Genomic DNA, 14,954 nt, shown 5'->3' with positions numbered 1-14,954 from the left:
TTTAAAATTTGCAATGTGGTAAATACTCATAACAACGGTCAGCAGCCAAAAAAATTGTCTGGGGGTTTGTGCTGAATCCAAAAATCACATTGGTTTTGGTCAATCAGGTCAACTTTCTGAAGTATGGAGGCAACATGAGCATCAAAATGCATGACTTGTTCTCACATGGATCTGTTTCCTGAGAATCTGGGATCAATGAGTGGTGAGCAGGGAGAGAGTCCATCAGGACACAACAGAGGTGGAGACGTAATGTTCAATTCACATGTACTTAACCTTATCAGTGTTTATTATTCAATTTAAATTCAAGTTTGTAACATTTAATTAATACACTCTGTTAGAAAACAACTTTTTTTCTCCTACCACCTTGCGTGGATCTGGAGTTAATTCTCTTAGATCTGTGTTCATTTTTCCTTTAGAAGATATTTTCATAGCTCTATTTGTGTTCATTAGTCTCCCTCCCTTAGTTTCCCTGACATCCTCCTGCCACTGTTTTGTTTTACTTCTCTTTGTATTTTACTGACTTGTATTTCTGTTTCAGTTCATATCAGAGTAGATGGGGTTAAACACAAATGTGCATTTATACAGTATAATTTTCCCTCCATGTCACACATATCTGTGCTGGTCAGTTACATAAAAGCCAAATAGAATAAGTTTGTGATTGTAATATTAAAAAATATGTAAAAGATGAAATACCTTTATGGTTTTTTTTTTTTAATTAAACCATTAGATTTTCTAATTATTCAGCAAATCAGTGAACAAAGCTGTTTTGTTATGTCGTGCTATATCACTCCACGCCACTAGGTGGAGCCGCCGACAAGAAGTAAATGAGAAACGGTAGGAAGAGTAAGAATGATTGCGGCGATGTTGCAGAATACGTGACGGTACTGTGCATCACAATATCAGGTTCTTCAAGTCGATTTTATCAATGTACAAAAGATGAAAAAACAAATTTACAATCGTCTGTGATTCTTTCAACAAAAAAAAAATATCAGTGTTTGTTTCTACTGCTGCATATTGTTTATTCTAACACAAAACCAGTTGATGCCAGAGTCCCTCCATATCACTCCGCGTAGCATCAGTCTGAAACATTTGTGCTCCAATTTCTCCAAACCTTTTCTCCACCGTTAACAGAAATATATTCAGGGAACAAAACGGGAATCCTGAAAGAAAACATTGTCAGAGCAGAACTAATGTTATTCTAGATTGCAAAGCTAAATGCATGAGTGAATTGCTCCGTGGGTTTCCTGCAGAGCCAGTGGCTGCTGGTACTGACACAATGCTAAGAGCTTGTGGGTGTTTTTATTTGTTTGACTACGAAGGCTCACAGCAGATCATTTACACTGTTTAGCATGTCATTAAAGAGAATAATTGTTTCCTTGAATGTTTTTCACATTTTCTCACATCACTCCAACAAATGTTTGTGTTATGACTAGGTGAAAATAACAAACAACTAAACCTTGTTTATACCAATCTTTTTAACTCCGATACCCCTAAATACTAATATGATTAATCTCTGTTATTAAAATACCTCTGCTGAGAAAACCACAGAGGTTTCTTTGAAAACATTACCAAACAAACAGCACCAGAAAGAAACACAGGAGACAATTCAGGAAAAAAGTTATGAAAATGATTAGCACAGAGTTGGATTATAAAACATGAGCCAAACTTTGCACTTTAAGCAGAGAAATGTTCAATCCATCATCTGAAAATAGAAAAATTATGACACAACTGCAAACCTAAAAAGACATGGCTGTACAACTAAAGCTCTGGTCAAATGAAGCCAAAGCTCAACATGCAAAATGTTAAGTTGTAAAAGCAAAAATAGATACGGAAGCTGAAAGTGGACATTTTCAGCATATACTTTTTCTCAATGGTTTTCTTGAGATCACTAGATAATCTCAAGAAAACACATTTTCTTGATGATTGGTGTGTGTGTGTGTGTGTTAAACTCAGGTTTAGTGGATGCTTCTGAAGGAAGGAATCAACTTTGTTTTCTCAAGATTATTTCATTATTTAGAGAAAACATTGGGAAAAAGTATATGCGGAAAACGTTCACTGGTTCTCAGATTCTGTAAATAGCAATGTACTTCACAAATGAAAAAGTATAAAAATGTAACCCGTTTGATTAGGGGTGCATTGATTTAGATATTTGATTCTTTTTAATCATGCGAACCTAAAAACTGATCTCAAATGTTCAACAGCTTTGTAGTTTAAAGCAACTTTTTCTTATTAATTTTTGTTTTAGTCAAAATAAAAACCATCTCCAGTGCAGTATTGCATTAATAAACATTACATAGGTTCTACTTATTGATTAGAAATCAGTAGAGTGATCTTTGTTAATCCGTCAATAATTGATGCTTGGAGTGTTTTCACATAAATGTAGGCTAATGGAGGTTAAAAGTCACAGCACTCTCAATCCATCTATGATGGGAATGTGGAGATCATTTAAATTTAATATAACTAAAGCTTCAGAAAAGACAATCTTAGATAGAGAACTGCTTTCATGGCTATTTTTCTTTCTTTTTCAAGAGTTGTGCCAATGTTTATATTGTACTTTTGGTTTTTAGTGACGAGATTCCCAGACTGGCTGACAATTGGAGTCACTATGCACGCTAACAGAATAAGCTGAAATGTTGAGATTTTAACATTACACACTTAGGATGTTTTGATGCTAAAATGTTGCAGAGAAAATATAAGCAGAGCTGTCAGATCAGTAGCTTCTGGTTTTCTCACTCACATGGCTGCAGACAGCGTGCTACTATGGCCAGATGAAGTCCTTGCAAATGTAAATTGGCGGTCTGTTCAGCATAATCAAATGGAAATTAAAGTACAATTGTGCCAATTTATAATCTATGCTGGGGGGGTTATTTTAATGAAGAACAGCAGACATGGTTGATGAAATATTACATCAGCAGCAAGAATGGAAATATTGTTAAAAGTTTGCAGTTTATAGCAGAGATGTGAAGAAAATTATAGGAAACATCAACATAAATTTTCATCAATAGTAGAGTCAATGAATGTCTATGAAGGACTATACTACTACTGCGAGGGCCACAGACTATATGTAGGGGTTTCCCATGAAGTTCAGGGACTCTGTGCTATGACTCGTCTCGCCACTCATGGTTGTGGGCAGAAAACTTTAACCTACTGCACAGGAACATTTTCCAAGCTCTCTCACATGCAAAAAAAAAAAAGACTAGTGTTTAGTAGACGCTCGGCTAACATTTTTGATCTAACTCCTCCACCTACATCAACGCTATAGGTGTTCCCAGAGGAGCTCTGGATGAATATAAATTAGCGGATAAAATTGCAGTAGGGTTTACAAACATACCTTTGGTATCTTCACTGTTCCCAGTTACTCCCAACAAAGACGTTGACCTAATCAGCTGTGTCCATTATAATGTCTTGAATTTTGCCAATCTGACACAAGATGAAGGCCTAAAAGACCAACTGGCCCCCACTTCCTTAAAGGCAGTGCAAAACTGGATGGCTTTAGACACATTGCTAGCCAAAGAAGGGGGAGTATCATCCATGTTTGCAGATATGTGCTGCACTTTTATACCCAATAATGGCACGCCTGAAGGGTCCATAACCAAAGCATTAGAAGGTCTAAAAACCTTTGAGTAAAACTATGCACAAGCATTCAGGGATTGACGGAGGGTTGAATAAGTGGTTCACCAACATGTTTGGGAATTATGTCAGTTTCTACTGCAACATTTTTAGCTATTGTCGTTAAAAGTAGATTGTGCCATGTACCACTGTCGTCTCATTACTGCCGCTATTGAAGAGGGGACTAGTAGCCCCTCAGCTCCACCTCCCTACCAGATGTTGTTTCGAGGCATCAATGAAGAAGACATTGACCAAGAGGGAATGGAGCTGATTGTAGCTCTGTAGGTAGAATCCTGAGAAAGAAGGCTTAAAACTCCAGATCAAAGATCATGTCTGACTGCAGGTTGATGGCCTCTCTGTACCATGTATTGGGATCCAATCAGAACAGCAACCGAGGTGGGCTCTTAGCACAGGTCAAAAGGGGAATTGTGGGAATACAAGTTTGACTTTAATGATTCTTACATAGTGTTGCACTGTACACTGTAGTTTTTTATGTATGGATTAGTCAATTGTAGTTAGATCAGTAGTTTTATAAGGGTTGTATAAGTTCTTAGAGGTGTGTAGGACATGTATATAAATCTATGAAATCAATATTTGAGCAAACAAGCTCATATACTGCTGAAAAGTTTCTGTCTTCTTATTTTTAATGACTGAACTTACTCGTGTGCTTTTTAATCGCGTTTCTTATTTACTGGAAATATGTCAACCACAAAATTATGTTTTTATGCATTATCAGAATATTAAAGTTTTGTGCACATTTGAAAAGGAAACGTAGATTATTGTGCATCCATATTTTTATTTTCTTTAAATATGGAACTTAAGTTGATTTGAAGTAATTGCTTCTCGTCTGTATTTTATTATTGCAGTATTGTCAAACTCACAATCCTGCATTATTGGAAAAACAAAAATGCAGAATTCTCCATGAATTTCCATGATCCCAAAATCATTAAAAAAAAAACCCTGTATTTATGGTATAAGCTACAATTTTTGCATATTATTTGTTTGAGGCTCAAATTCTTATCTTTATTCTTGTTTGCCTAAGCCTCTACTCCTTAGCGGTTACCACAGCAACTAGTGTTTCATTGTTTTCTAATTTCTTGATTAACGGAAAAGTACAATAGGAGTTCCGCGATGGATCAATTGATGCAAATCGATTAGTATTTATAACATCTTAGGTGTTTGTGGCTGTTGGGTAGAAAACAGATCAGGAAGTTATTTTTTTACAGATCCAGCCAGAAAAGTTTGCATCTGTAAAATTTTCTGGATATTTTTCAAAAATAGACTTTCCAATAATTAACTTTTTTTTTCACATTTGAGAAATGTGAAAAAAATTGTTTATATGTTCTGGACTGAAACATTTTATTAAAGCTACATCAGTAATAACACTTAGACCCACCTCTATTAAACTTTTTTATGTTGGTGTTTCAAATGTGCATAGATGGGGAGATGAAGTTAATAAATATGGTAATTAGATGAAGTTAGATAAGATCTTTACTTATCTCCAATACAGAAACATCTTAGCTGAGGTTCTATTGAATTAGTTCGCTGGACAATAACTAAAATTTACCCAATTTTGTCTAAAGTCCATCTTATCTTACAACCTCATTCTCCAAATCTTTATTACAAACAACTGTAATTTCATGGGATAAAATGCATGTCATAGCTGTCCATAATCTAGTGTACAGAAAGAACATTTGCTTCTTTTAAAGATGTTCAGCTAGGGAAGTATTTAATCCTGTGGAGTCAAAACCTGCATATCTTGAGTTAATTATTTCAGGCAGCATTAACAGAACGTATCATTTCCACCGTGGGCACGAACATTATAATTTTTACGGTAGCAATTTAGAAACCGGGTCTTCTGAATTATCTATAAACTAACAAGCAACATAATTATTTTGTTTTTTGGAGGAAAAACCGTCCCTTTAAAACCAAACTCCTGGTAATTTGTGGCTTCCGGGACAATAAATACAGATTCCCCAGCTGAGCGCAGCAGAAAGAGTTTCTTTAAAAACGTCCGGTCCTCTCCCAGACTGAGCGGTGCCGAGTTCTGTTTGAGAGGAAACGATAAAGTAATCGTCCCGTCAGGGTTACGCAGCGGCGGCGGCGTCTTATCGAAAGAGGCGGTAGATGCGAGGCAGGCGGCCATCTTTACTGGACAGCGCCGCCTGGATGTGTTCGTATGTCGGTAGCTCCGTCAGATCTCCCAGAGCCGCCACTGCAGGTTTACTCCGCAGCATCTTGGTGGTCACTCTCTTTATGTCGCTGGCTGTCACGCTGCCTGCAAATTAATTTAAATAGCAGTTATGAAGTAGTAAGGCTGGGCGATATGGACATAGGATTTCATCACAATATTCTGAAATTGGCACTAACACTGTATTATATACAACCTGAAATGGAAATATTAGTCTCTTAGCTCGCTTATTGTTTTTTTTTTATTGTTTCTCTGTATTTGTTGAACAAAGAGTGGATGTTTGTTTTTTTAACATAATCAAAATCAAAATCCTTACAACCATTTTCACAATGAATGATACGATAAACTCCAACCCAGGGGAAGGAATATTTGTGCGCATTTGCTAAAATAAAAAAAAAAAAAACTCACTTATGAGGTCACAGAGCTCGTGAGGCAGCTTTCTCTTTCCTGTAGACAGAACCTGGCGCCCGACATCTTCAAAGATAACGGGCCGGGACTCCAGATTCATCATCAACATGGACTTCAGCTGAGTCTTGGCTCGCTCCAACTCCATCTGGATGAAAAGCGAAGGCTTTGTTTTTCACTTACTGTCAAATGGAAGCCAGTTTGTCAGGATTCCTACCTCTCCTGCGCTGCCGCCCATCTGGATGAACTCTCTGGTTATAATTTCCACCATTTCCCGCACCTGGAGAGCAACATTCAGCAACATTTAGCCCTACTGACCAGAAGGTTTAAACGATTAATCGTGATTAATCGATTACTAAAATAACCGTCAGCTAATTTAGTAATTAATTTGTCAGACAGACTGTAAAAAGGTCGACTTCTAAATGAACAACACTCAGAAGATATTAAGCAAAAACTGAACAAAAATATATACATCTTGCATTTAAGGTTTAAAAAAAAATCTCCTATTAAAGACCTTTTATTATTTAAATATCAGAGGTGCAGAGAAAAAAAAGATTGTATAGAAAATATCAATTTCTAGTTCTGGCTATTCTGAATAAATCCAAAATGCTCCAAATTTGATTTTAGTTTATTTAACTCTTTGTATGATATTCTGAGTAATTTGAACAGCCAATAATGTAAGCTGATGGAAATTGATACATTAAATAAATATTCTGTTTGTCTTTTTTGTCAGTAACAATTTAATCAGAATCTGAAAAACCGTTTGAATAGAGAAAAAAATAATGAATCAAATTGTTACCCTAAAATTGTGAGACACTGAAAGATTTGCATCTATCAATTATTAATCGGTTAATTACAAAAATAAAGCCAGCAGTATTGATAACAGAAACTTGCTGACAGTAGAAGGATTTTTTAGCTTTGCTACAAATGATCAAGCGTTCACTAAGCTATTGCTATTGTTGAATTTTAGGCAATAAAATGTTTATTTACTAAATTTTCTGGCATTTAGCAAATATAAATATTTTTGAAAATTCAAACTAACTTAATAAAAGAAAAGTTTGTTTTCATTTAACTTCAGAGAATGAGCAAAAAAGTTTGTTTTTATTAGAGATAAGTAAACATTTGGTTTCAACTATGAATAATTTGAGTTTAATAAAGTAATAAAAGTTTAAGCTTTTAATCAAACGTTAGATTGTAGTACTCTATTACCAAACTGTGCAGTTTGAATATGAAGCACAGAAATCAAACCATTTCCAAACCTTGAAATTAAATTTCAAGTATTTCGAGTTTGACTTTATTGAACGTAGTGTAACAAAAGAACAACGTTACACAAAGAAAATACATTTAAAACAAAAGACCAACAGTATATTTACAGATTCAAAGGAGTGGGTAGCAGTATGAACTTATTTTTTATTTCATATTCAAGGATTTCAAGCACCCGTACAAACCCTGTACTGGAGTCTTTGTTGTTTTTTTTAACCTGAAGCTGCGATACGAACCTGTCTGGGATCTGCGCTCGCATGGATGCAGAGCAGCCCACTGTCCTCGTAGCTGTGATGGTAGGAAGTGGCGTTGTACATCCAGTGATGCCTGCAGAAGACATTTAAGTTAAATGTAACAAGAAAGCCGAGGATTTTAGCCTGAGTGTTTGAGGTTCTCACCTGTTGAGAACGTTCAGGTACAAACGAGTGAACATGCCTTTCCCAGGCCCTCCTGCTGAGAAGGAGCCGCCTCCTCCCATCATCATGTTCAACACAGCGAACGGGATGAAATCCTCCTCCTGTGGAGGGAATTATTTTAATCTCCATAAACCAGGAGGCTGAGAGTCAGGAATGTGCTGCGAACACCAACCAGGAAGGAGCAGCTCTCCAAGCCGATCATGATGTGGGTGAGTTCTGGGATCGGCGTCGGACCGAGACTCACGTCAGACATGTCCTTCTCCATCTGACAAATTAGAAAGGAAAATCATCATCCACCACAAAACAAGAGATTCAAGGTGACCTACAGTGACCTACACTGTACCACTTTTTTCAGTAACGTGTAATCTAACGCGTTGCTATTTCATATCCAGTAGTCAGACTACAGTTACTTATCAAAATCATTTTGCGTTACTATTTTCTTTTGGAATTTAATTTTATTTCCTCTACGTGTCTTGTTGAGTGATCGCCGTTTTTATGCAACAGTATCAGCAGCGACCAAAATGTAAACAATGGAGGGAAGAGGGAGATGCGCATTTTGTTGGTAAAATAACAGGAACTACTTTGAGTTTCTGTCGCCAGGTCCAATTATTATAAGCGGCTTTGAGAGTTTTTGTTTTTTTTGCTAGCAAATTTAATGAGTCGCAGGCTGTGCTTTTTGGGCTCGTTTTTGAACGTGAAGTTGCTCATTTGGGCTTGGAAATAAGCAGACATAAACCCCAGAATGTGTCTGACCTCCAGTTAAGTTTTAGTCAGGCTCTCTTTGCCAATCATTTCCCGGATGATCCGTCCCGCTGTGTTGTTTTTTTTAAATGTCAAGTTAATATATTACCTGTCAATTACGTCGAGCTATGCAGAACATTGGAAACATCGAGACTAATATGAACAGCGCAATAAACGTGAAAACAGCCACCAATGAACGAGTCTGTAAAGTTGTGTAACTAAGCGCCATTATAATTATTAATATTAAGATAAGTGTCACAAATCTGTGCAGCAGCCATCTGAATTGTGGAGCCGCAGGAGGAGCGCTGCGCTCTGACACCAAACGCAGGGCCGTAACGCACAACCTGGAGGCTGGGGGGGTTAAAATCCTTCTTAGAGTTTTCCAAACAATACTGGACCACACAAAAACACACAAATTACTAACTTTTTTTTTGTACTGTAACCATTAAAAAATCTCCCCTTCAGTTCAACCTTATAAGTGGAGACACATTGTTGATGTTACCATTATAAAATAGCTTACAATTAAGTATTGGCAAAGATCAATGTAATTTTCACAGCGTTGTTGTTAGCAGCTGCTGAAAGTAACTAAAAAAGTTACTTTTAATGTAACTTAGTTACTTTCCAAATCAAGTAGTCAGTAATCTAACTGAGTTACTTTTTCAAGGAGTAATCAGTAATCCGATTAAAGTCACTTTTTCAAAGTAACTATCCCATCACTGGTGACCTATTAGATATTCGAACAATGTTCGTTACATTTTTGCACAAAATCATTCTTAGATAAATAGATTTTAGTGTCATGAGTTGCTTTAGAGCCTCTTGTCACTTTAAATCCAAATAAGCTGCTGCTGGCCACGCCCCCCCCAACTCAAAATTTACACTCGCATGTGAAAATGGCTGATAACTGATCAGTAATTATATCACCGTACACATTTGAAAAGCAGAAGTGGATCCTCCTGCGCAATCAACAAGAATCCAGTGAGTGGTTTCTGGTTGGCAAGTCAACAACAAAACATCCGTCTTTTCCAGTAGCCATTGTACAGTGCACTGCATACAGCTGTAAAACTGCTTCGGTTGCTAGGTAACAGTGCAGTCCCCATCGAATGCGACTTAACAATCAAGAAGGTTTTGAAAGGGCTCATTTTCCAGTCACCAAAAACCCGTTAACTAATTGCCAAAAAACGGCCTGTGGGCCGGCTAAGACAACAAATTTTGCCGAAAGAAACTGTCCCAAATGTTATTGCAGTAAACAATAATAATGTTGTTTTGAGACCACTTTCCAGTATTATAATGGAAATGGCATAATAATGCAAGAACAAATTTTCAAAGATCAATAAACTTCAATTCTAATGGACATTTGACTCTGGAACTGGAAGATATTTTAAATATCCAAAATTAATTAACAAAACAACAGAAGCAACAAATAAAGGCGTTATTGCACAGCTAAACGGTTTCCATGGAGAGTAAAAGATTTCTCAAACATTCATGAAAGAATCAAAGCAACACTCCTGGTTTGTTTAAAAATGAAGGGATAACATAACAAGAAGCAAAGCTTTAAAAAAATTCATATTACAAAACAGGTCAATTTTAAGTTATACATTCGGATGTTTACCTTTACGATGCCGCCTGTGTACTGCGCTACAGAGAGATCCACATTGGTGGCTAAACTCGCTCCCCACACGGGCTTCACGTCCAGCAGATGCTTTCGGGCGCAGTCGACTAGCTGCTCGTGCTCGATGCCCACGCCGGCCAGCACCATGCGCTCCGGGCAGTAGTAGTTACGCAGATAGCTGTGAAGAACCGCCTTGTCTATCTTGTCCACATTCTCTGCAGGACAGAATCGAGGAAGGCCGACGGTGTTTCCGCGATACGCAGCCTGGAAACGAACAAAGGTTAAATTAGTTTCCCTTTATTATGGGACAGACAGCAGGAGCCTTACCAGGGTTCCTGCAGGTTTCACCAACTCAAATTAAGAGTTAGCCAGCCATTCTTCTATGCTAGCCACTGTTGCCAGCCAGGTTTAGCTAGCAAAAGTAGCTAGCTTTTTCAGCTTAAGCTAGCTAGAGTGGATAGATGGGTGACAAGGAAAAAAGAATGAAAAAAAATAAAGAATGAATAGTAATGAAGAAAAGAAGGATGGTGGAATAGGAAGGAAAGACAAAAGGATAGAAAGATGAATGGATGCCTAGAAAGGATATTAGGAGGAAAGGAAGTATGAAATAGTAGGAAGTTTAGATAAAAAATATTTTTTATGCATATTTTATACATTCTCTAAATTATCCTACTCAGCTGCACATTTCTTGTTTGAATCTGGGTTATTTTTAATGGCTGTACAGTATTTTTCCCTAGGTTGTAAATTTGCCCCCATTGCTCAGTATTTTATCATAATTTATATGTTTTTTTTGTGTGTGTGAATTTCCATGCTCCCTTACCTAAATTAATTTGATGCTGTGACAATAAAAGACATTTTCTATTCTCTTCTTTTAGAATTTAAAGTACAAATTAAACAAAAAGCACTAAAACATTATTAACCTGATCAACCCACAGTTCTGTTGAAACTTCTGGTGGCCGTCCAGCTGAAACAGATCAATAAAGGTCACAGAGTTGTCACTCACAGCGTGGATCATCTCCGTCAGCAGCGGCTCGGGGTCCGGCCTCATGTTCAAATCTTCCAACTCAAAGCGAACAGCCATTCTGATCATCTCGACCTCTTCGTCTGCACGGAAACAAAAAACCTAACTGTTTATTTAACAGCAACGGTTCTCCTCTGTGGATAAAAACGAACGTACCAAGCAGGCGAGGCTGAAGAACGGCGTCAGATAGCAGACTGACCACAGTGTCCAGACCTTTGACCTCTGCAGATACGGCGTACATGGTAGTGTCTCTGAGTGACAAGATTGAAAATAATATGTGAAAATAATATCAAATCAATCAATCAAGTTTTATTTGTACAGCACATTTCAGCAACAAGGCAGTTCAAAGTGCTTTACATGATAAAAACACAAAAATCAAACATTTTTAAATTTAATTTATCCAAGTGTCGTCATTTACACATCAAAATGTTATCTGGTGTTTTGTTGATTGTGGTAAAAAAGCAACTCTAAACAAACTATAGACAGAAAACAGGTGGGTTTTTAGTCTAGATTTAAAGGAACTCAGTGTTTTGGCTGTTTTTTCAAATATTTAATTTTTTTATTTGGAGAGATAATTAATTATATTTTTAGCCAGTCAGGGTCGTGGATAAGGATGGAAGCTGAAAGTCCAAGTGATTTTATCCATATTGCCTTTCTGGTATTTTCTTTTACACCCTGTTGCTGGTTTTAGTTGTGAACAGTGACAAAAATGAGCAGAACTGAACCAAACTGGGTTCCACCTCTCCAGGATCATATAATTCACAAGAGTTTCGGCTGTTTTACAATTTTCTGGGAGTTTGTTCCAGATTTGTGGAGCATAGAAGCTTCTGCGTGTTTGGTTCTGGTTCTGGAGACACAAAAACTTTCCAGTTTGTGATGATGAGAGAGAACTCTGGGTAGATACCTCGATGTTTGGCAGTCACAAATGCCCCCGTGTTTTTCCAGTGTGAGAAGGATTTCATCTTTACTCCCATACTGAGCTGTGGACTAAAAGAAACATTATTTAGCAGCCTGAGAACAATTTAACTTTTCTGCTTTGTTTTATTTTTGCTTACTTACAGAAAAGGCGAGTTTTTCTAAGAAGTGCCCAATTCCACTTGGATATTTTGCTTCATGTCTCGATCCAGAATTTATTAAAACTAAAAATAAAAATATTAGGAAAAAAACCTTTATCAAATAAGACTCTAGCTTCATTTTCATTAATCAATCAATCAAGTATGTTTGTGTAGCACATTTCATTAGCAAGGCAGTTCAAAGTGCTTTAAATCATAAAAACATTTTTTAAAATCATAAATACATCAAATTTGGTGGTGTATTTATACAATAAATGCAACTCTTGACAGATGGCTTTTTAGTCTAGATTTAAAGTAACTTGGTGTTTCAGCTGTTTTGCAGTTTTCTGGAAGTTTGTTCCAGATTTGTGGTGCAATACATATGTGCCCAAATCTCTGTCTGAATTCAGCTAAATTCAGTCAAAAAAAACACAATTTCACAATTAAAATACAATCAGATATGAATAAGTTTGTTCACAAAATAAATCATTAAAAATCATGGCAGCAATGGATGAAAACAGTTACATGGGATTATATTCATAATTCAGCAAACAGAGGAGGCATCTTATTCAGGCAATGGAGCGACAAACCCTTTTACCTGGCAGCTACTTAAGTGGCGTTTTGGGGGAAATGTAGTCGTCGATTTTACAGTGAATTTCTTTTCAGAGCTTTTAATAAGCGCTGTTTTGTTGGTTAACGGAAATACTGCTACAGAGAGGATAAAAGTCTCTATGTTTAACATTCAGATTTAGAAAATGCAACTTACTTCCAACCGTGCAGAATTGACCAAACTTGTTTTGAGAAGCAACTTTGAGGCCGTTTTCTAGAGTTGTGATCTTGGTCTCGCATTTTTCCTGACCGTCCACGGATGCGAACACTGGCTTTGGGATGCCAGGCAGCGGCGTAGAGAGGGAGACATTGGGATATCCTCCACCTGTGCTGTACTTTCTGTAGGCTGCAATTCCAAACCTTTAACAACAATAATGTAGAAGGAGTCAGAGATAGTGGAAGGTTGAGAGTTTGGTGTCTTTAAAAATGAGCATTTAAATATAATAATTGGAATAATTGTTAATAATTAATAATTGGAAATAGCTTTAGCGTGGAAATATCTTGGGCAAAAACGCCTTAAGAAATAATAAACTGGGAGATTATTCCATCTAGTAGCTGGAACACACTAATGACAGCAGAGAATCTAGTCTTACAAATGTTGCAAATATAAAGCCAATCTGTATTACAGACGTAAAGACACTCAGAGTTGGTCATTGTTTAGTCAAACAAATTAGAAATCTAGAAGGAATGGTTCAATCTGGACATCATTTACTACAAACGCATGTAAACAATTCAGTTTGGAAGTTGATATATCTAAAATAGGAATCGGGATAAAAAGAACGATCCATATTCATGTTTATAAAGCCTTGGTAATGCTACTTGTCATCCTCTGTCATTTGTTAACGCCACTCTCTGTTTTGACCGACAGATTTTACTGCAGCTGCTTTAAAAGATAATATATTCCTCCAGATGATAAACTCAAATTTCATCCTTTTCCAGACTATAAATGAACACTGGAAATGAGGAACGTATGAAAGCACTGGGCTAACAATTGCTCCCATTCACTTCTGGGATGTTTCGCTGTTTCGGTAACAAAACATGTCCATCTCTCCACAGATAATAAAAATAAAATGATTTATTTAGTGAGAACATCCAACCCATAGGGCAGCTTCAAACTCAGGAACAAAACATTACATAAATATGCAGCTGTTGATAAATAAAGTCAAATATCACATAAAACTAATAGATATCCTTATAAGCTTTAGAAATCACTGTACAGTATTGATCCTACTGTTTTCTGACGCAAACAAACTGATGTAAGAGAAGGCTAACGCTCGATGCTAACTGCAGGCTAATCTTTAGGAGCCAAAACCTGCACGTGAGAGTGAAGCGCGTGCACCGCGGTGATTTTTACACCTCTTTGCCTAAATGCCTCACCTATAACGTGTCAACTGTGAGAACGTGTGGACCGGTTACCTCTGAAGCCGACACCAAGTCCTGCACCTCGACATGTGAGTCGCCATCCTGCTCGTCTTTGACCGGAAATCAACCCGGATCAAAATAGAAATTTCCTCTACCACTTCCGGGGCAAACATGCCTCCTTTTTTTTAAACTGTTTAATGAAACACAGTTCTGACACCTTGCTTAAATTCTAATATTTTAAGTAAGGCGGGGTTTTTTCAGTTTCTCATAAAATCAGCACTTTTTAGTCAATAGTTTCGTTCACATTCCAATTCAGAAGATGGCGGTAATTCACTTTTTTGCTGTTTGCTAACAGCTTATGTATGGCGAAATTTAAGAAGAAGAAGAAGTAGAAGAAGACAGTTTAATGCCCAAATTTTGAAAACCATCTCTCATGATGTTCAGTTATCTTTATGCATTAAAACGTGACACTTAAAGAGACATCAAGTCACAAATCGGGGGGGGGGATTTAACCTTCATTTGCAATTTTTCTAATGCAGTAGTAAAACTTTGCTCACTGTTTATCTTAATTTCTACACAACAAAATCATGTTTAGCAACATTCCGTCGCAGTAGGTACTATGGATTAAAAGTTATTATAAGATGTATTATAGGGAGAGGTGGGAACAGTATAAACA

General features: G+C 36.9%; 1 protein-coding gene across 1 annotated transcript; it reads right to left on the bottom strand.

Annotated features, from left to right (window-relative positions):
* Nucleotides 1–5,006: 5,006 nt before the first annotated feature.
* On the bottom strand, nt 5,007–14,399 carry pmpca (peptidase, mitochondrial processing alpha subunit). The gene is made up of 13 exons (XM_023344242.1): nt 14,333–14,399; nt 13,074–13,276; nt 12,315–12,394; nt 12,160–12,242; nt 11,412–11,506; nt 11,238–11,338; nt 10,235–10,498; nt 8,057–8,149; nt 7,867–7,985; nt 7,705–7,795; nt 6,423–6,485; nt 6,209–6,353; nt 5,007–5,887 (listed from the first exon to the last, which is right to left on the bottom strand). Exons 1-13 carry the CDS (start codon nt 14,377–14,379, stop codon nt 5,718–5,720), a joined length of 1,554 nt encoding a protein of 517 aa, XP_023200010.1. The 5' UTR covers nt 14,380–14,399; the 3' UTR covers nt 5,007–5,717.
* Between the last annotated feature and the right edge of the window lie 555 nt (nt 14,400–14,954).

The sequence above is a fragment of the Xiphophorus maculatus genome, chromosome 12 (assembly GCF_002775205.1).
Source record: "Xiphophorus maculatus strain JP 163 A chromosome 12, X_maculatus-5.0-male, whole genome shotgun sequence".
In the NCBI taxonomy this organism is placed as follows: Eukaryota; Metazoa; Chordata; class Actinopteri; order Cyprinodontiformes; family Poeciliidae; genus Xiphophorus; species Xiphophorus maculatus.
The sequence above is the reverse complement of the archived record's forward strand: the minus strand, read 5'-3'. Positions and strand labels throughout refer to the sequence as shown.

Bases quoted from the DNA above. Each gene is read 5' to 3' on its own strand.
- pmpca (XM_023344242.1), bottom strand. From the start codon at position 14,379: ATGGCGACTCACATGTCGAGGTGCAGGACTTGGTGTCGGCTTCAGAG. The intron at 13,277-14,332 runs GTAACCGGTCCA...TTGTTGTTAAAG, and splicing joins ACTTGGTGTCGGCTTCAGAG to GTTTGGAATTGCAGCCTACA. The intron at 10,499-11,237 runs GTGAGTGACAAC...GTTCGTTTCCAG, and splicing joins TGACGGAGATGATCCACGCT to GCTGCGTATCGCGGAAACAC.